At 43.0% G+C, this 22,448-nt stretch overlaps 1 protein-coding gene across 11 annotated transcripts in view; it reads left to right on the forward strand.

The window, feature by feature from the left end:
- The first annotated feature begins 6,163 nt into the window (after positions 1–6,163).
- LOC105490273 (zinc finger DHHC-type palmitoyltransferase 20) overlaps positions 6,164–22,448 on the forward strand; it is a 90,531-nt gene continuing 74,246 nt past the window's right edge. For 6 of the 11 annotated variants that reach the window (XR_011614992.1, XR_011614993.1, XM_071081566.1 and 3 more), the window contains exon 1: positions 6,164–6,889. Coding sequence is in view for 8 of the 11 variants with exons in the window: in XM_071081566.1 (XP_070937667.1) it covers positions 6,179–6,889 (711 nt within the window). In the remaining 3 variants the exon portion in view is untranslated. The remainder of the gene's footprint in view (positions 6,890–22,448) is intronic. The other 5 variants (XM_011755725.3, XM_011755726.3, XM_011755728.3 and 2 more) reach the window with 2 other exon arrangements.

The following is a 22,448-nucleotide window of genomic DNA, read 5'->3' on the forward strand; positions in this document are numbered from 1 at the left end:
AAACACAGCCTCCGGGCAGGCCGTCTAGAAGGAAGGGCTATGGAGATGAGGTGGGGCAGGAAGGCAGCTGAGCTGCAGGGCCTGCAAAGCCTTCCTTAATGCCTTGTCATTCGGACCATTCGAGTGTATGAAGCAGATTTAATTTTCTAAAGGCTCACTCTGTGGACTGCAGGCAAATGGAAAACAAAGAAAGAGCCAAAGCTGCACAAGAGCAAACGTTTTCTCTCCGTGTTCCCGAGTGCTTGGCACAAAGAAGGTTATCAGAACAGGTTTGTTTCTGGGCAAGCACAGGAATGAAAAAGTGTTTACAGAAGGCTGGAGGAGGGCAGTGGTGTGTCGGGGCAGCAGAGGGGAGGCTGTGAGCTAATCCAGGTGAGAGTTGAGGGCAGGACACACATGGAGGAAGGTTAAAGGAGTGAGCAAACTGGGTTTCCAGCCACAGGTAATGCCTCTGCTTCCTGAATCGGTTCCACGTCCCTTCTTCCTCATCCCACCCTAAACCTGCTCCTTTTCCTTCTCTCCCTCCCCAGAGCATCACTAAAGAGTGTGGACTTGCAATTTTTCCGAACTCACTTGCTCCTAAAGCAAGCCGTGGCCCTTCTGAAGTTCTCAAAGAATATTTTGATAGTTGGTAGTGTAGGGGAGAAAAGATTTCTCACCCAGTGCACATTTCATAGCTGAGGCACCGGTCATAAAAGACAGATTAGCAAGAGAAAAACATACACATTTATTTAAGTTTTATGTGACACAGGAGCCTTCAGAAATGAAGACCTAAAAAACAGGACAAATTGTTTTTTTTATGGACAGTCATATAGAAGTATGATTGGAGGACAAATAGCAATAAAATAGGGGGGAATTAGCAAGGCCAGTTTGGTTCAGGTTGCTGGCATCTCTGTGTCTTGAAGGATATACTTCCAGGTATAGGAAGGGGACCTCCCTAATGAGGTCCTACTTCAGAGAATTCTTCTATGGCCTACTTTAGGAGGGAAGGATGGGTTAGAGAGACCTTCTTGTTTTGGCTGTTCCCTCAAATGCCAAGATGCCGGCCGGGCGCGGTGGCTCAAGCCTGTAATCCCAGCACTTTGGGAGGCTGAGAAGGGCGGATCACGAGGTCAGGAGATCGAGACCATCCTGGCTAACACGGTGAAACCCCGTCTCTACTAAAAAATACAAAAAACTAGCTGGGCGAGGTGGCGGGCGCCTGTAGTCCCAGCTACTTGGGAGGCTGAGGCAGGAGAATGGCGTAAACCTGGGAGGCGGAGCTTGCAGTGAGCTGAGATCCGGCCACTGCACTCCAGCCTGGATGACAGAGCGAGACTCTGTCTCAAAAAAAAAAAAAAAAAAAAAAAAAATGCCAAGGTGCCATATATTGGGGTAACATGTCCTGAACCCCATCAGCAGAAAGACAAAAACACGGTTTTATGGTTTTCTGTTTTTATTTTTTGAGACAGAGTCTCACTCTGTCGCCCAGACTGGAGTGCAGTGGCGTGATCTCGGCTCACTGCAACCTCCACCCCTGGGTTCAAGCAATTCTCCTGCTCAGCCTCCCAAGTAGCTGGGATTACAGGCGCCCAGCTAATTTTTTGTATTTTTAGTAGAGATGGGGTTTTGCCATGTCGGCCAGGCTGGTCTTGAACTCCTGACCTCAGGTGATCCACCCGCCTCAGCCTCCCAAAATGCTGGGACTACAGGTGTGAACCACCGTGCCCAGCCTATGTTTTTTCATATATTCCAGCCCATCCCTCTGCCACTTGGATGGCTTGACATATTCAAAGGGCAGCACAGTAAGATTCAGCCCACTGCAGCAGGAAGCAAGACCCAGGACCTTGTGTGCCAAATCCCTCTTCCACAATGTCCAGATTGGAATTTTATTCTGTCTATTAAGTTCTAAATTTGACAGCAATATTTTCTTATTTCAAAGACTTGTAATTATTATTTTTCAAATCTACCTGTTGTTTTTTGTTTGTTTGTTTGTTTTCTTAGAGTCCTGCTCTGTCGCCCAGGCTGGAGTGCAGTGGTGCAATCTCAGCTCACTGCAACCTCTGCCTCCCGGGTTCAAGCAATTCTCCTGCCTCAGCCTCCTGAGTAGCTGGGATGACAGGTGCCCACCACCGTGCCCGGCTAATTCTTGTATTTTTAGTAGAGACGGGGTTTCACCATCTTGGCCAGGCTGGTCTTGAACTCCTGCCCTCGTGATCCACCCACCTCGGCCTCCCAAAATGCTGGGATTATAGGCATGAGCCACTGTGCCCAGCCAAATCTACCTGTTCTTTTCCCATTTTTGTCTACTATTTTGTTTCAAAATTTTGTGCACTTCAGATGGAAGTTACTCCTTCATTTACCTCTTTGTACATGCATGCCGAATACTGTTTTTAAAAGTCTTCATCGGCCTTCTTCACATAATTAATTTTATTTTGAGTGAACTCTAGTTCTGATTGTTGATTTTTATTTGCATCCTTTTTCAGTATTAGATCTCTTCATGTGTTTTGAAATTGTGGTTTAATTTTGAACTAGTGAATTGTTTGTATTTTCTTCTTCACTCTTCCACATTTACATGTACATGGTTTCCATAAACCCTGTCTAATCGTTTCATAGCTGCCTCTACTTGCCCTCATTCTTCCCCAGCTCTCAGTCCGGAACTAGAACTTAAAATGGTATTTTGAGGTTCCTGGATGGTGGTTATAACGGGGAAACCACAGATCTAGTCCCCAGGCTAGTTGGCAACTTGGTTTATTTCCAGGTTAGGGAGTTGCATGGTGTCCTCCAGTCTCCATGAAAAGCCATTATCCTAGAGATCAATCAGCACAATTCTCCTTTGTTAGAGAATGGAGAGGGATAGAGGTGGGGGATGAGGGTTTGAGGCTGACTTTGTCTTTTATTTTCTATCTACCATTGCTATGTTTTGGAGTAGAGTGGGTACATCAAAGCTGCTCTGAAATCCTAAGTAGCTTTCTTTTTTTTTCTTTTTTTAATTTTTTAAAATTTTTTAGTAGAGATGAGGTTTTACCATGTTGGACAGGCTGGTCTCAAATTCCTGACCTGGTGATCTGCCCACTGTGGCCTCCCAAAGTGCTGGGACCACAGGCGTGAGCCATCATGCGCAGCCCTAAGTAGCTTTCTTATCACCTTCTTCACTGCCACAAATCAAGGTCAGGCCACCATCATTTCTTGCCTCTATGACTGCGATAGCCTCCCAACTGGTCTCCTTGCCTCTAGACTTTCCTCCCTCCAATCCGTTCTTCCTACCACAGTCAGAGCGACTGTTATAAAATGTAATTCTGCTCACATCACTACACTGCCTGAAGTCTTTAAATGATTCCCTGTTGTCAAAACCAGTAGCAAAGATGGAGTGAAATCACAAGCCCAACATGGAAATGGAAGGAAGGGGTTTAAGACACTGGTTCCAATTGCTCACAAGCAAAAGAACATTAATTCATGGAGTAACTGGGTAACAATAGAAAACTTCAAATATTCGTTCAACAATTTCTTACTAAATATTTTCTACTGCAAGTCACTGTGGGTGTGCAAGAAATACTTTCTACCTTCCAGAACCTTACAAGGTAGTAGGCAAGATCACACATTTTAATGAGTATCAAAACTACTGGCTGAGCGAGGTAGCTTAGGCCTGTAATCCCAGCACTTTGGGAGGCAGGCAAATCACTTGACTCCAAGAGTTCGAGACCAGCCTGGTCAACATGGCGAAACCCCATCTCTACTAAAAATACAAAATACTGGCCGGGCGCGGTGGCTCAAGCCTGTAATCCCAGCACTTTGGGAGGCCGAGACGGGTGGATCACGAGGTCAGGAGATTGAGACCATCCTGGCTAACACGGTGAAACCCCGTCTCTACTAAAAAATACAAAAAACTAGCCGGGCGAGGTGGCAGGTGCCTGTAGTCCCAGCTACTCGGGAGGCTGAGGCAGGAGAATGGCATAAACCCAGGAGGCGGAGCTTGCAGTGAGCTGAGATTCGGCCACTGCACTCCAGCCTGGGCGGCAGAGCAAGACTCTGTCTCAAAAAAAAAAAAATACAAAATACAGGCTGCACGTGGTGGTGCACGCCTGTAATCCCAGCTACTCAGGAGCCTGAGGCATGAGAATCACTTGAAGCTGGGAGGTGGAGGTTGCAGTGAGCCAAGATCATGTGACAGCACTCCAACCTGGGTGACAGAGCAAGACTCTACCCAAAAAAAAAAAAAAAAAAAAAAGGAATGTGGCCTTATTTGGAAGTGGGCCTGTTGTAGATGTAATTAGTTAGGATGAGGCAATACTAGAGTAGGGTAGGCCCTTAACCCCATATAAGGGGAGAGACAGGAAAGGAGAATTCCACCTGAGGATAGCAGTAGATATTGGGGTGATGCCACTGCCACTGCAGGCCAAGGGAGGCCATGACTAATGGCCACCACCAAAGGCTAGGAAGAAGCAAAGAAGAATTCTCCCCTACGAGTTTCAGAGGGCGCATGGCTGTGTTGGGCCGTTCTTACACTGATATAAAGGAATACCTGAGACTGGCTAATTTATAAAGAAAAGCGGATTAATTGGCCCACAGCTCTCCAGGCTGTACAGAAAGTATGGGGACAGCACATGCTTCTGGTGAGGCCTCAAGAAGTTTCCGATCATGGCAGAAGGGAAAGGGGAGCGAGCGTGTCACATGGCAAGAGAGGGGGCAAGAGAGAGAGTGGGGGAAGGATCAGGCTCTTTTAAACAACCAGATCTCTTATGAACTACTAGAGAAGGAACCCCTTATCCGAGGGGATGGCACTAAACCATTCATGAGGGATCCACCCTCATGATCCAGTACCTTCCACCAGGTCCCACCTCCAACATTGGGATCACATTTCAACATGGGATTTGGAGGGAGCACACATCCAAACCATATCCAATATCCTTGCCAACACTTTGCTTTGGGACACCTACCCTCCTAAACTGTGAGACAACAAATTTCTATTATTCTCCCGTTTTGTGGTACTCTGTTATAGTCACCCTAGAAAATGAATGTGACAGTTTTATAGCTGGGTTATAAACAAAATGTCATGAAAGATCATTTCTAACAGCCCTGGGGCTTGTAAAGGACATGGCTTTGTGCTGAGCTCTAGCAGCACGATTTTGGTAGGTAGAGATGACAGAGGAGAAAGGGCTTTATGTTCTTCCACGTCCATCCGAATTGTATGTTGAGGTCTAACCCTCCCAAGCAGCCTCTCTGGCAAACTAGTTGAACCTGAACCACTTGAATGCCCTGAACCTACTGTCGACTAGGCCACTAACTGATAGGATTTTTAAGGCACAAAATCGGGGATAACAGAATCTTTTATACATGCTTTATTACTCAAGCAGCAGTATGCAGTGATTAAATAATTACTCGCTTTTACTACATTTCTCTGACACTGCAAAGGGAGAAGTCTTCTTCATGGAGACTTCAGTGAGCAGTAGCTAATTTAAAGCTCAGTGTAGGCCGGGTGTGGGGGCTCACACCTGTAATCTCAGCACTACTTTGGGAGGTGGAGGTGGAGAGAGGGGTTGGGACTCCTTGAGCCTTGGAGTTCAGGGCCAGCATGGCAACAGGGCGAAACCTAGTTTTTACACAAAATACAAACATTAGCTGGGCATGGTGGTGGGCCTGTAGTCCCGGCTACTCTGGAGGCTGAAGCAGGAGGACTGCTTTAGCCAGGAGGTCGAGGCTTCAGTGAGCCCAGATCGCGCCACTGCACTCCAGCTTGGGCAACAGAGTGAGAAGACCCTGTTTCAAAAAACAAACACAAAAACTCATTCTAACCAAAACTGAATGCTAGTAGCAGGAACTGGTATTAAGACTGCGGTCTGGAATCCCTTCTAATGCGTCTGACCTTGCATTATGAAGTCTTCACAGTGATGTTTCTGGGTTCTATATGATTATCGTCATTGCTTAGCAATCTCAAGTGGTAAATAAATTCTTTAAATTTCCGTAGTCGTTTGCGGGACGAGAGGGCCATTTACATGCTCTTTCCTTCTTGCTACTCAATCTTAAATTTGGGTTACGAATCAAACTGATGGACCCTACACGGCTTCCACCCGAAATTACAGATATCTACCATTCCATCTTCAGGAAACGGAGGGGTTCCGCCAAGATGGACATAAAAATCACAGGAGGAGCCTTCTGACAAAGTGCATTCTTCGCACACTGAGTGGGGAATGGCTTTGTCATGTTTGAAACGGTGCCTCAACTAAATGTCCCAGGAACCCCAGTGGAGCAACTTGTGTACACAGAGGCCCAAGATCCACAAATCAGCTATGAAATCATTTCCATAGTCTCCCTCCCCCAACGAGTCTCGATCCACGACGGCCATCCCCTGTCCCTCTCATCCATCAAGGGCGTGTTTTTCTCCCCTCCTGCCCCGACCTCCCGCGTCCGCCCAGCCTGTCCACATCCAGCCCCGCCACGCCCCATGGGCGGTCCCGAGCCGCGGCCCCGCCCCCTCCCGGCCTCCCCGGCCGCGGAAGCCCCGCCCCCAACGGCGCGGAGACCGGGGGCGGCCCGCGGCCCGCGGCGGGCGGGCGGGGACGGACGCGGGGGGAGGGGGGCCACGGGATGTGGGGTGGGGGCGGGACCTGGCCGGGCGCCGGGACGGGAGGAGTCCCGGCGGCGCCTCGGACTTTTGCTCCCACAAGCCCTGCCTCGAAGGCAGGGGAGCTGGACCAGGAGCCGCCCGGAGCGCCCGAGTCGCCACCGCCGCCGCCGGGGCTCCCGCGCTCCCCAGAACGGTGGGACGCGGGGCTCGGCAGCCGCCCGCGGAACATGGCGCCCTGGACGCTGTGGCGCTGCTGCCAGCGCGTGGTGGGCTGGGTGCCGGTGCTCTTCATCACCTTCGTGGTCGTCTGGTCCTACTACGCGTACGTGGTGGAGCTCTGCGTGTGTGAGTACCGTCCCCGGGGGCTGCGGCGGGCGCGGGCCGCGGCTCGGGCGCGAGACAGGCCTCGGAGCCCCGCGCCCGCCGCCTCTGTGGAGCCGGCGCCGCACGCCGGGCGTCCGGCCCCGACCGCGCTCGGAAGCGCCGAGGCCGCTGCACCCGCCCTTTGTTCGAGCCTGCGGCGCGGCCTTCGGGCGACCTGGGGCTCCTGAAGCCTCGCGGCGGCTTCCCGGGTGCGGGTCTGGCCCAGGGAGGCCCCAGAGCTTCCTGGTTCCCGCCGACCCGGGGGGTCCACATCCTCCTGGGGAGGAACGTGCAGAACGGGAGTAGTCCGGCTTCTTCTTAGAAGGTGTAGGTTGTGTTTGTGGCCTTTTTGGGTTTTGTTCATTTTTTAAAAAAACCAAACGTGTTCCTCCTGGATTGTTTTTGTTCAAACAGCGCGAGAAGAAACGCCTGTTACCTGTAGAGCCGGCTGCGGCGGGTTGGGGGAAGGGAGGTGTGTCTTTTGGTGGCCTCGGGCTGGAGGCGGGTCAGACCTGGAGGACTAGTGAGCTCCCGCTTTTGATTTTTTGGTGGTACTTGACTCGTTGTAAAGTTCATTTATTTCTCCTCTGAATCCAGCCGACTTTTGCAAAAGGTTAAGACAGAACGAATGGGTGGGAGGAGACGTAACCTGATTATCTTTTTCTTGACTGATTATTAAGGAGGCTTATATTTCTTACACTCATATTTTGGCGTCTTGTTTTCGTTACTTCCATTTCCGTGATTAGTTCTTAGCACAAAATTCTCACCTGATTCCCTGGAAAAAAGGAGTAGCATTGCAGTGTACTTCAAGGATTTAACCTACTGGCTTGAATTGGTTGCCTTTAAGATTGAAGGAAATTGGTTGTCATTAATCAAAACACCGTTTAGGGGTGATTGCTATATTTGTGATATTGGGCAATTTCTCCAAGATTGTTTTGTCTTAAGTCAATTGTTCTCAGACTTTGAGTATGTGGATATTTTACACTTAAACCAGCCTCACCTAGGTTGTTCTGTGTACATCCGCTGCCTATATCAATTTTTTATGAAAACCTAGGACCAAATGGTAAGTGGTGTTTGTAAACGTAATCCCTTGTTATTCCAGAATGATCTACTCTTAGTCCTTAGACTGAATCTACCATTTTATGAAGGACTGTTAATAGTATTCTTTGAATAAAGAACCACATGAGCTAGAAACTAATGTTATGAATGAGAAGAATTTGTACCACCCACTCTTGAAAGTGGCAGAATCAAGACTTCAATTATATTTGGATTTGTACAGCTTTCTTTCTTTTTTTTTTTTTTTTTTTGAGACTGAGTCTGGCTCTGTCGCCCAGGCTGGAGTGCAGTGGCCGGATCTCAGCTCACTGCAAGCTCCGCCTCCCGGGTTTACGCCATTCTCCTGCCTCAGCCTCCGGAGTAGCTGGGACTACAGGCGCCCGCCACCTCGCCCGGCTAGTTTTTTGTATTTTTTAGTAGAGACGGGGTTTCACCGTGTTAGCCAGGATGGTCTCGATCTCCTGACCTCGTGATCCGCCCGTCTCGGCCTCCCAAAGTGCTGGGATTACAGGCTTGAGCCACCGCGCCCGGCCTTGTACAGCTTTCAACCAAGTATTTGGTTAAAGCCTTAGTTCTATACATGGAAGAGAATGCTTTGGTTCAGAAAATTTAAGGGTAAGTTTTAAAATTAAAACATCCACTCTTAAAATTACTTTGTACCTATAGAACGCTTAATTTTGAGACGACTATCCCTGCAGGTAGGCCCAGAATAAATTAGTTGTGGAATGCATTTCCAAATAATAGTAATCTTTTCAATATCATTATTTAGTCTCATCCTTTTGGATACCAGAATGTTTACTAAAAATGATGTTTGAGTCTATTAAAATTACTAGATTTAAATATTTCTGGGAGCTGCTTCCAGAAAGTGATAGTGATCATAGGATTCTCATCAACTTATGATGATACCTTCTTTAATCTTCTTATTTACTGTGAAGTGAGCGTTTATTCCAAAAGTTATATCATTCCTATTCCGTCAGAAGATTATTCCTACTCTATTTTAATTCCCATAGTGGTTTTGAAGTAAAGCTGAAGGAGCACTAAAAATGTGCTTTTATGTTGAGATTCCACAGCTTAACCTGTAGATGGTTTTTGTCAAAAATATTAAAAAATGAGATCAAGCGTTGCTGTGGAAAGTCTTAAATTGCTTCTGATTTCTTTCACCTGCTTCAAATAAAGAAAGCGCAATGAACATGAATTGAGAAATGCCATGTGCTAGTGGGATAGAGAGAACATTTCATTCACCCTCTCCTTTAATTCTTTCAGTATGTGAGAGCACAGGTATCTCTACAGGTGGAGGAAGTGAGACTCTGAGGAATAGGTCCTTTTGGTTAGGTCCACAGTTGTTAATATTGGAACGTGACCCACATCTTTCCGTTCTTTCATATAACTTGAGTGAGCTATGAGGGTCAATGGAACTGTAATTGTTTGGGCCATAATGGTGTAGGGGGATAAAGGGGTCGGCATATTTTTGGAGATCACTTAGTTAGGCTTGAGACCCATACCGGAGAGTTTATATCCTACAGTTTCATTAAGTTAAAACATTCTACAACTATGGCCTGATGCTTGGCAGAATCTTAAAATAGTTGGTGGTGAAAGGTCTTATGTAGAGGCTGTATTAAGTTCTGAGTTATCTGATTTTAACTAGAGAGAATTTGGGAGGTCTGCAGTGTCACTGGAGTATAAAATAGTTGAGCATAAAAGTGTATTTACTCATATTAAAACTATCCTTTAAACTACTTGTATGTATTTGTTTTCGTAAGTACTGACCCTCCCACTGAAATATGTATAGATATATTTATAGGAGGACTTAAATGGAGGGAAGTGTGAGTTTTAATTAAAAGTGCTGTTTTAGTAATTTTTATAGGATTTTTTTTTATTTATATATATTTTTTTGAGTCGGAGTTTCACTCTTGTTGCCCAGGCTGGAGTGCAATGGTGCGTGGGATCTTGGCTCACTGCAGCCTCCGCCTCCCAGGTTCAAGCGATTCTCCTGCCTCAGCCTCCCAGGTAGCTGTGATTACAGGCGCTGACCACCACGCCCAGCTAATTTTTTTTTGTATTTTTGGTAGAGACGGGGTTTCACCATGTTGGTCAGGCTGGTCTCCAACTTCTAACGTCAGGCAGTCCACCCGTCTTGGCCTCCCCAAGTGCTGGGATTACAGGCATGAGCCACTGCACTCGGCCTATAGGATGTTCTTAGATTATGGTATTCTCTATCAAACTAGGAGGAGAAGATCATAATTATATCTTTACATGTATGTATTCATTTAATCTTAATAATGATCCCCATAAAGGTTAATTTGTCTACGGTTCTAGAGCCAGTAAGTAATATGGTAAGAATTGGAATTCAAGGGTTTTGGCTCCAAAGCCCATGCTGTTAACCACTGTACAATGAATGACTAATCTATTTGGTGTCCAGATCTGGACACTCAGGGCAGATTTCAGTCCTGTTTATAGTATATTTATATAAAGTACTTTTCTTTTAAAAGGCAGCGGCAGAAGATTCCTAAATATCTCAGACAATAAAAATACCTGACCCACTGTAAGTTGAACAAATTGTTGATTACCAAGAGGCCCTCATTCCATCTCACCTTCTGTAACTTCCTAATTTTGTAATTAGAGACACCCCCCCCCCCCACTTCACCAGAAGTAATACTAAGGACGAAATTGAGGAAGAGGGTAATGCATGTAAGATGGCCATCTCACAGGAGTGATAAGCTGAGAAGCAAAGATTAAGTAATTAGTAATATTGGTCCTTGATTTTAAATTAGACAGAAATTCTATAATTTTTTTCCCCAGGGTTGATATTTAAAGTATGAGTGGATTGAATAACTTCTTCTCTTTGGTCAAGATGGTTATTTTTGAGGAAAGTGCTAATTCTGGTTCCCAAGGTTTTATCAGAATATCTTCTTGTTCGGGTCATCTTGAGCTGTTAGTAGATGTGTATCTCTTCTTTGCATGTAGAGAATCTTAGAACTTAAAGAGATTTTAAAGATAATCTTGGCCGGGCGCGGTGGCTCAAGCCTGTAATCCCAGCACTTTGGGAGGCCGAGAGGGGCGGATCATGAGGTCAGGAGATCGAGACCATCCTGGCTAACCCGGGGAAACCCCGTCTCTACTAAAAAAAGAAAAAATACAAAAAACTAGCCGGGTGAGGTGGCGGGCGCCTGTAGACCCAGCTACTCGGGAGGCTGAGGCAGGAGAATGGCGTAAACCCGGGAGGCGGAGCTTGCAGTGAGCTGAGATCTGGCCACTGCACTCCAGTCTGGGCGACGAAGCGAGACTCCATCTCAACCAAAAAAAAAAAAAAAAAAAAAAAAAAAGATAATTTCATTCAGTCCCTTTACTTCTGAGGAAAGTATTGTTCAAAAGAGCTATGTTGTTTGTCCAAGGACAGGTATACCTTTTATATTTTTTCAGACAAATTTGTGGAGCGGACTCTAACCTTTGAGTCTGTACCAAATACTTCCTTGTGTCTCCTGCATAACTTCTTCAAATTTAGAGACAGATTAAGATAAATAACTTAAGCACTGTCATTGTACACACTAGCTTGACACAGTTGATTCTGAAGTATTTTATTGATCTTGAAAGAACCCGTTTTCTATTTCATTGATTTTTCTCTTTTCTGTTTTGTTGTTTTCCTGTCTGATCTTTACTGTCTCCTTTCTTTTGCTTTGTGTTTAATACGCTCTTTTTCTAGATTAATATGGAAACCAAGGTCATTTATTTGAGCCCTTTCTTAGTTAGTTAGTCCTACAAATTTACCTCCAAATATTGCTGTAGTTTTATTCTATCAATTTTAGTATGTTGTGTTGTCGTTGTCATTCAATTCAAATTATTTTCTTGGGCTGGGCACAGTGGCTCACGTCTGTACTACCAGCACTTTGGGAGGCTTGTCTCTCTTTTTGTTTTTGTTTTTTTTTTTTTTGAGACGGAGTCTCATTTTGTTGCCCAAGCTGGAGTGCGCTGTGGTGATCTTGGATCACTGCAACCTCCTCCTCCTGGGTTCAAGCAATTCTCCTGCCTCAGCCTCTTGAGTAGCTGGGATTATAGGCATGTGCCACCACGCCCGGCTAATTTTTGTGTTTTTAGTAGAGATGAGGTTTTGCCATGTTGGCCAGGCTGGTCTTGAACTCCTGACCTCAAGCGATCCACCCATCTCGGCCTCCCAAAGTGCTGGGATTACGGTCGTGAGCCACCATGCCTGCAAGAACTCTCTCTCTACAAAAAATACAAAAAATTAGATGGGCATGGTGGCTTGTGTCTGAAGTCCAACCTACTCAGGAGGCTGAGATGGGAGGATCCCATGAGCCCAGGAGTTCAAGGCTGCATTGAGCCATGATTGTGCCATTGCACTCCAGTCTGGGTTACAGAGCAAGACCCTTTCCCAAAGAACAAACAGATCATTTTCTTTTGTTTTAAGGCAGTTTTACTCTTTGCCCAGGCTGGAGTGCAATGGCGTGATCTTGGCTCACTGCAGCTTCCACCCTTCAGAATTCAAATTATTTTCTAATTTCACTTTTGATTTCATCTTTGACCCCATGGATTTAGTTTCCATTTATTTGGGGGTTTTCCAGATATCTTTCTGTTATTGATTTCAAATTTCCTTGTGATCAGAGAACATACTTTGTATGACTTAAATCCTTTAAAATGTATTCAGGCTTGTTTTAGAGCCTAGAATGTGGTCTGAGTAGTGTTCCATGTGTGCTTCCGAAAAATGTGTCTGTACTCAGCAATGTATTGTGCTCTTTGTTGCTGGGTGGAGTATTCTGTTATGTCATAATGCTCCATAAATGTCAATTAAGGCAAGTTGGTAGTGTTGTTCAAGTCCTCTATGTTCTTCTCTGTTTGTTCTCTCAGTTATTAAGAGAGGTATAACTATAATTGTGATTTATTTCTCCTTGTAGTTCTATCAGTTTTTGCCTCATGTATTTTGCATCTCTGTAATTAGGTGCATAAAACATTTAGGATTGTGATATCCTATTGACCAATTGGCTCATTTAACATTATGAAATGACTTTTTTATCCCCGGTGATATTGTTTGCTCTAAAATCTGCTTTGGCAGATATTAACATGGGCACTAATCTTTCTTTTGATTATTGTTAGCATGGTGTATCTTTCTCTGTCCTTTTAATGTGTATATGTCTTATATTTAAATTGTGATTCTCATAAAGAGCGTATATTTGGGTCTTTTTAAATCCAACCTGAAAATCTCTGCCTTTTAATGGGGGGTTTTGATCATTTACATTTAATGTGATTATTGATATGGTTAGGCTTAAGTCTATCATTTGCTATTTGTTTTATTTTCTGTCCTCTTCTTTGTTCCATTTTCCTCCTTTGACCTTCTTTTGAATTAATTGATCTTTACAATTTTTTTATTTTGATTTTTAAAAATGATTCTATTTTATCTCCTTTATTGGCTTATTACTAGTAATTTTTTTTGTTATTTTATTGATTGCTTTAGGGCTTATAACATGCATCTTTGAGTTATAGTCCACCTTCAAGTTATGTACTGTTTCATATATAATACCTTATAAGAGTATACTTCTATCTCTTCCATCTCTGCCTGTATGCTATTGTTGTGCATTTTATATGTTGTAAACCTCACACTATATTGCTACTGTGTTTAAACGGCTGATTATATTAATAGCTTTTAAAGATTTAGTTTTTAAAAACCCCAAATATATACATTTATTCCTATAGTTACCATTTCTAGTTCTCTTCATTTCTTTTTATAAATCCATCCAGTGTCATTTCCTTCTGCCTGAAAGGGCCTCTTTTAACGTTTATTGTAGTGCAGGTCAGCTGGACTGAATCATTTCAGTTTTTGTATGTCTGTAAAAGTTTTAATTTTGCCTTTGGTTTTTAAAAGACAACTTTATCGAGACACAGTTTGCATATCATAAAATTCACTAATTTAAGATGTACAATGCAGTTATTTTTAGTAAATTTGCCAAGTTTTGCAGTAATCACAACCATCCATTTCTAGAACATTTCTATCACAACATTAAGATCCCCCATGCCCATTTACAGTTAATCCTTCTTCCCACCCCCAGCCCAAGGCAACCACTAATCCATGTTGTCTCCAAATGCCTTTTCTGAATATCTCATACAACTGGAATAATACATGCTTGCAACACATGTACTAAAATTGGAAGGGTACAGAGAAGATTAGCATAAAAACCAAGAAAAATTTTAAAAGGGAAAAAAATAAATGGAATCATACAATAAGTGTTTTTTTGGTTCTTGGTTTTTTTTTTGAGATGGAACTTCACTCTTGTTGCCCAGGGTGGAATGCAGTAGTTGCGATCACTGCAACCTCCGCCTCCTGAGTTCAAGCGATTCTCCTGCCTCAGCCTCTCAAGTAGTTGGGACTACAGGTGTGCGCCACTATGCCCTGCTAATTTTTTTTATATTTTTAATAGAGACAAGATTTCACCATGTTGGTCAGGCTAGTCTTGAACTTCTGACCTCAGGTGATCCACCCGTCTCAGCATCCCAAAGTGCTGGGGTTACAGGCGTGAGCCGCTGCGCCTGGCCAATAAGTGGTCTTTTTTGTCAGGTGTATTTTACATAGCATAATGTTTTTGAGGTTTATCTGTGTATTATGTATCAGTATTTCTCCCCTACTCTTCAACCTCACATCCTAATTTGTATTTTTCTGTTTTTAAAACATACCCAGTTTTATTTAGGAATATATCTCTAGTAAGCCTCACCACATCATTTGTACATTGAATTAGAATATAAATTAAAAGTATGCACTTTCTTATATTTCTTTATGTGCCTGAATAATCTTGCTTACAAGACTTATAGTATAATTGGGTCCTGTTTGTTCTTGTATCCATTAGAGCCTAGTGTTAGTAGACTTTAAATTAATATAACTTGAATTGAATTGAATCATAGTCTTGTAAACTCACTTGAATCATGTTTGAATGTTGGGACACACAAACATCTAGAATAATAATACTAATTATAGTTACAAAACATGTATTTCACAATCTTTAGTGGTAAAGGCTACATGAAATGGTTTATTGGTCCTACATACAGTCTTTGTTTTGGGTTATGAAACAGTGATTCATTTTTTTTTTTTGAGACGGAGTCTCCCTCTGTCGCCCAGGCTGGAGTGCAGTGGCCGGATCTCAGCTCACTGCAAGCTCCGCCTCCCGGGTTTACGCCATTCTCCTGCCTCAGCCTCCCGAGTAGCTGGGACTACAGGCGCCCGCCACCTCGCCCGGCTAGTTTTTTTTTTTTTGTATTTTTTAGTAGAGACGGGGTTTCACTGTGTTAGCCAGGATGGTCTCAATCTCCTGACCTCGTGATCCGCCCGCCTCGGCCTCCCAAAGTGCTGGGATTACAGGCTTGAGCCACCGCGCCCGGCCGAAACAGTGATTCTTTGAAATTATGCCGACATGGTTTAAAAAAACGTGTTTCCCTAAATCTTATTCTCAATGGTTGGCATACTTATAGGAAAAGTTAAATGTGAATTAAAAACAAAAAACTTTTGGCCAGGCATGGTGATTCATGCCTATAATTTCAGTACTTTGGGAAGCCCAAGTAGGAGGATCGCTTGAAGCCAGGAATTCAAGGGCAGTTTGGGCAACATAGCAATAGCCTTTACAAAAATAAAATAAAAAATTAGCCAGGCATGGTGGTACCCACCTCTAGTCCCAGCTACTTGGGAGGCTGAAGCAGGAGTATTACTTGAGCCCAGGAGTTCCAGGCTGCGGTGAGCTATGATCACACCACTGCCCTCCAGCCTGAGTGACACAGTGAGACCCTGTCTCCGAAACACACAAACAAAAAAACCTTTTTATTAATTTTATCTTTTCACATCTATTTTCAGATGTGAGAGTAGTAATTTTCTAGATAACTTGCCTTTGAAAGATAGTGGCCAGAAGACCTATTTATTTGAATTCTGCAGTGACCTTAGCCTTCTCTTTTACTTTTATTATTTTTGAAGAAAAAGTTTTTTTTTTTTCTCGTGACTACTAGTGAGTTAATCTGTCCTGGTATTATTTTCTGTGTTACCAGATAGCAAACTGGTCTGAAAGAGCTCTGTAAATATATATTTTTAAAAACCCTCCTAAACTCAAATGAAAAAAAAGATCTGTTTTATTTCCCCACATAAACTAAACCTTCTTTGGGGCTTCCCTGCTTTCTTGAAAGACAAGAAATGTGGAAGAAAAAGATAGTGGACAACCTGGAAACCAAGTCAGACTGTTGAGAAGAACTTCTGCCTAGTCATGCAAATAAAAGCCTGGCTGCTTCTCTGCCCACTCCCACCTACCAGCAGAGAAGTAGCAGTATGTGAACTCCAAACTCTAATCTGTTTACTTGACATCTCTGCTTGGAGATCTAATAGGCATTGTAGACAAAACTCTTGATTTTCTTTTTTTTCCTCACCTGAACCTGCTGCGCCTAATAGCTCAGTAAATGACAGCTGTATCCTTCTACTTCTTGGGTTGAAAAGTCATTCTACATTTGGTTAATCAGCATGTCCTGTCATTAAATGTATAAAATACAGCTGCTTCTCACCACTACTACTGCAACTATTATACTCCTTTAAACCCCATGATCTCTGCTTAGTGTAAAAGATTGAAAAACATGACTATAATAATCTGCACCGGCTGGGTGCAGTGGCTCACGCCTATAATCCCAGCACTTTGGGAGGCCGAGGTGGGCAGATCACCTGAGGTCAGTGTCATGCACGTCCGTGCGAAAAGACCACCAAACAGGCTTTGTGTGAGCAACATGGCTGTTTATTTCACCTGGGTGCAGGCGGGCTGAGTCCGAAAAGAGAGTCAGGGAAGGGAGATAAGGGTGGGGCCGTTTTATAGGATTTGGGTGGGTAAAGGAAAATTACAGTCAAAGGGGGGTTGTTCTCTGGCGGGCAGGAGTGGGGGTCACAAGGTACTCGGTGGGAGAGGTTTTTGAGCCAGGATGAGCCAGGAAAAGGAATTTCACAAGATAATGTCGTCGCTTAAGGCAAGGACCGGCCATTTTCACTTCTTTTGTGGTGGAGTGTCATCAGTTAAGGCGGGGCAGGGCATTTGCAGTTCTTTTGTGAGTCTTCGGTTACTTCAAGCCATCTGGGCATATACGTGCAAGTCACAGGGGATGCGATGGCTTGGCTTGGGCTCAGAGGCCTGACAGTCAGGAGTTCGAGACCAGCTTCACCAACGTGGCAAAACCCCATCTCTACTAAAAATACAAAAATTAGCTGGGGGTCGTGGCACACACCTGGTATCCCAGGTATTCAGGAAGCTGAGGCAGGAGAATCGCTTGAATCCGGGAGGCAGAGGTTGCAGTGAGCTGGGATCGTGTCACTGCACTCTAGCCTGGGCGACAGAGTGAGACTCTGTCTCAAAACTAATAATAATAATAATAATAATAATTTGTACCATCTTCCCCCAGGAAATAGTCTGTTTACCACCCATTGAATCTGGGCTGGCCTTGTACTTGCTTTGGCCAGTAGAATGTGGTAGATGTGTGAGTGTACCCTCTGTAAAAGAGTGTACCCTCTGTAAAATAAGTACTTCCTCTTTTACTATTTCCTCACCCTGCATTTTTTCCCCCTCATTGCACCTATTATTACTTGACATACAGTTATTTTTGTTTCTCTTCAGAGTCTTATATTCACTGCTGTCTTTCCAGAACCTAATACTTCTCGAACCCAGGCCTCAAGACAGCATACATCTTCTGCCTTAGCTCTTTCGGGACATTCTAGTCATCGTGTAAGGGAGTCCAGACTAGACTGCTGAGTGAGAGACCACATGGAGAAGAGGCCCAGCCAAGAGAAGCCAAAACCCCTAATGTGTGAACAAGACCATTTTAGACTCCCACCCCATTCGAGCTGCCTGATGACTGCTGTTAGTAGAAAAACGTTCCAGCTGATCAGAGCCCAAACTGCTGACCCACACAATTGCAGGAAATAATAAACAGTGGTTGTTTCAAGTAACTAAGTTTTAGGGTGGCTTGTTAATGCCACATTATCACTTATATTGTTGTAGTATCCTTGTAAACCTGTCTTCCTCTACTCCACCCCCACCTTTATTCCATATGTTCTCCAGGAAGCAGTCAGAATGATCTTTTTCAAATTAATATCAGTTTGTTACTCCTGTTTTCAGGACCTTGACTGGCTTCCTCTCTTGTTCAGCAAGATATCTAAAAGCCTTAGCATGGCCTTTAAGGCATTATGGACTCATTACTTCATTACTTCTCTGACATAATTTCCTTTCCGCTCTTCCTCTAATTTTATCTCTAACTTAAGAAATCTATTTTCTATAGACAGAAGTTTGGGAGGGTGTGTTGTCTAAGGGAGGGAGCTCTCCACATCATCACCATGTGGGATTTTAAGATTAATACCTGACACTATTCCTGTAAGCATATAAGCAACACATTTAGATACTGCTTAGATATGTAGAACATATACTTGAACAGATGGGCATTACACTTAAATAACTGATATAATAAAAAATAAAGGTGACTAGTTTTATGGAGAATAGATTCACTTAAATAGAGATGCATAGGTCTTTAAAAATTTTAAAAAAAGTTTGGTTTTAAAACATCTCTATTTTGGCTTTCCCAGTACTTCATTTTACTGACTATTGTGAACTTTGAACCACTCATTGGAATCATAGGAAGAGTTAATTTTTATGGATGTACTAATTGAACAGCATATAAAAACAAACACAAACTTATTAAATGTGAAGTCTTCTGGGAAGCTTTTAAAACTAATTGCATGAAGAGGATATCCTCAGCGTCTGAAGGAAATAATACCAAATACACCAAAATATTAACAGTGTATGTTGCTGGGTGAGGGATTATACTGATTTTTTCCTTATGCAATGCACAGGCTCTTAATAGACTTTCGTATTTTCTCCTTCCAGCATATTCTTCCCTTATCCCCTAAAGAGCTAATGAATCTGCAAAAAAAACCCACAAGTCATGATTATTACTCCTCTGCTCAGCACCCTCCGATGGCTTTCCACTTTGCTTAAAATGAAATTCAAAGTTGAAAATACATAAGGCTCTAGATGCTCTGGCCTGCCACTGCTTCTGACCTAATTTCTTCCTTTGCTCATTCTGCTTCAGCCAACAGGCCAGCTTTCTTTTCATCTGTCAGGCCACCTGAGGACCCTTGAGCTTCCTGTTCCTTCTGCCTGGAATGCTCTCCTCCCAGATTTCCACATGGCTAGCTCTCACTTCATCTAGATGGCTGTTCAGATAGTCGCCTATCAGAGAGGCATTCCTGACTACCCTCTGTAAAAGAAGTACTTCCTGTTTTACTGTCTCCTCACCCTGAATTTTTCCCCCCTCGTAGTGCCTGTTATTACTTGACATACAGTTGTTTTTGTTTCTCTCCAGAGTTGTATATTCACTGCTGTCTTCCCAGAACCTGAAGTAGGGTCTGGTATAATATGTTCTCAATAGATGTTTGCTGAGTGAGTGAATTGATTGTGTAGCTGCCAGGTCCCATGCTAGTAGAAGAGGGAGAATTGGAATGTTTTCATATAGTAGACAACTTGCAGTTATTGATAATTAGTATTATTGGTCATCTTAAAGTTGCCTCCGGATTTCAGGCAGCCTGTTCATTAGGCAGGTGAGGAAACTGTCTTGAATTGTCGGGAGGAAATGTTAATTATAATAGCTATTATTATTTACTGTATGCCCACTGTGTGTCTGACATGTAGTCTAAGGCACTTCACTTATGTTAGGTCTTTTTAAATTCTAACTCTATTGGAGAGAGATTATTAGCATTGTTTTATGGATTAAAAACAAAGACTTATAGGTTAAAGGTCTCTTTTGAGGCCATACAATTGATACATAAAACTAAAGCTCAAATCTGTGTAACTCTATAAGTTTTGTCCTTTTCATTATATATTTGTCCATTAAAATATTTAATAATTTATAAGCTCTATTTGCAGGCCTTTCATTATATTTGTTATAACTAGTCAAATCTTGTGTTTGGGGCATGTAATGCGAATAAAACAAAACCTCTCCCATATATATAAAACATATATGTAAAGTGTGTGTGTGTGTGTGTGTGTATGTGTTTTGAGACAGCGTCTCACTCTGTCACCAGGCTGGAGTGCAGTGGCGTAATCTCAGCTCCCTGAAACCCCTGCCTCCCAGGTTCAAGCAATTCTCCTGCCTCAGCCTCCCAAGTAGCTGGGACTACAGGCACCTGCCACCACACCTGGCTAATGTTTGTATTTTTAGTAGAGATGAGGTCTCACCAAGTTGGCCAGGCTGACTCCTGACCTCAAGTGGTTCTCCTGCCTTGGCCTCCCAAAGTGCAGGAATTACAGATGTGAACCACTGCACACAGCCAAAATTATAGAACACAGACTAATTATAAGATGATGTTATCTATAACTATATATGGAAGTTCTAGAAAAATGAGAGTTGGCAGATAATATTTTAAATCCTTCTGAACAATATTGAAGGACCCCAGGAAATAGTAATAATTATCCTTACTATTCATGCATTTAATGCGCTAAGTAATTAAGTGGTCTGTCTATATCTTTTGATCTTTACAGTAATTCTACAAAGGAGATGCATATTTTTCTTCAGTTTATAACTTGAGAAGTTGACTTAGTTCCTCAATTCAGACCTTTTCACATATCCTTCTAAAACCCGTACAGATTAGTAAGGGCAAGTAAAATCAACTATATAACCTGGGCCTATGGCATAACTAGGACAGAGAATTTTTTAAACTGCAGTTTATATGTGAGTGGGGAAATAGTCATCTAAGAATAGCTAGATGAACTCTGGTGACTGTATCAGAACTAAGAGTCAGGGACTCTGCAGAGGATACCAGGCTCTCTGTTCATCCTCAGAAGATGAGAACCCTGTCCCGAGTGGGAAATACTGAAAACAGGTTTGAAATCTGGTAGATCAGAGCACGGCAACTGAGAATGCGAAAGAAAGGCACTTGGAAAAGTGTTTATGACTTGAAATGACAGCCTTAGAAAAAAAAACACTTCTAGGGGAGAAGGTAGCACCTTGGAAGTTGAAAGTGTCCCATGAAGTATTAATGTTTAATAGTAAAGAGAAAGAAGGAAATAGCTGGAAGGACACAGCTGAAACAAGAGTATCAAAGCAATGGAGGATAAATAAATGCACTATCCATCTAGCAAGTAAACTGTACTTCACTGAAGCAACAGAAGAAGGCACTGGTAGAAATAAGAAATTAAGCAAGCCCTTTTGCCACAGAGGGTTTCTTGCTGTGAATGGTCCATGAAAATCAGCGTAACTCAGCATGAACGATAATTAAAAAACAACATCCATGTAGATTTCTCTGATTCAAAAAATGAGAATCAGTGCTTTTCAGTAGATGGAAATACATTAAAAGGCAACAAAGGAGAACTAATTCAGCATCCAGACATAAATTAAATATAAATAAATATCTGCTGAATAAAAGAAACTCCAAAGTTTTTTTTTTTTTTTTTTTTTTTTTTGAGATGGAGTCTTGCTCTGTTGCCTAGGCTGGAGTCCAGTAGTATGATCTCAGCTCACTGTAACCTTCGCCTCCCAGGTTCAAGCAGTTCTTGTGCCTCAGCCTCCTAAGTAACTGGGATTACAAGCGCACGCCACCACACCCAGCTAATTTTGGTATTTTTAGTAGAGACACGGTTTCACCATGTTGGCCGGGCTGGTCTTGAACTTCTGACCCCAAGTGATCCACCCGCCTTGGCCTCCCAAAGTGCTGGGATTACAGGTGACGTCAAAAGTTTTTAAAACTCAATGAAAACAGTCAAAGAGCAGGAAGATTTGAAATAAGAGCTGTTCAAACTCAGGAAAGAAATGGAAAATAAGACAATATCAGAAATGAAGATTAAACTACAAGATGCCCAAAGGTGAACAGATATGACTGAAGATACAGTGAAGGTATAGAGGATAGAAATGGAAAAAGCTAAGAACCTGTACTCAAGATAAAGGGAAAGGTAAAAGGATTGGAGGAAAAAATGATGGATATACAAAATAGGCTAAGATTCATTATTATAATCTACCATATTAATACATCTTGTAAGAAAAATCATTTCCGTATATACCAAAAAAGTATTTGAAAAGTCCAACACATCCATTCTTGATTGATAATAAAATAGGGGTACATAGCGTAAACAACATAAACAAAATTTATGTACACACAAAATGCCTGATAAAATTCCACTATAAAACCAGGAATAATGATGCCTATTATGTCTACTACTTGGTAACATTGTACTGACGGAATTAATTACTACTTTCATTCAAGAGAAAATAATCAGGAGTGTGAGACTTTGGAAAAGGGAAAACTTTCTGTGCGCAGTGTATCTGATGGTGTATGTTGAAAAGCCAAGAGAGTAACAACAGAAAACCTAGACAAAAAGAACTGAGCAAAATGGCAGAATAAGGGCTGGGCGCGGTGGCTCACGCCTGTAATCCCAGTACTTTGGGAGGCCGAGGTGGGCAGATCACGAGGTCAGGAGTTCAAGACCAC

Source organism: Macaca nemestrina, chromosome 16, assembly GCF_043159975.1.
Source record: "Macaca nemestrina isolate mMacNem1 chromosome 16, mMacNem.hap1, whole genome shotgun sequence".
Classification (NCBI taxonomy): Eukaryota; Metazoa; Chordata; class Mammalia; order Primates; family Cercopithecidae; genus Macaca; species Macaca nemestrina.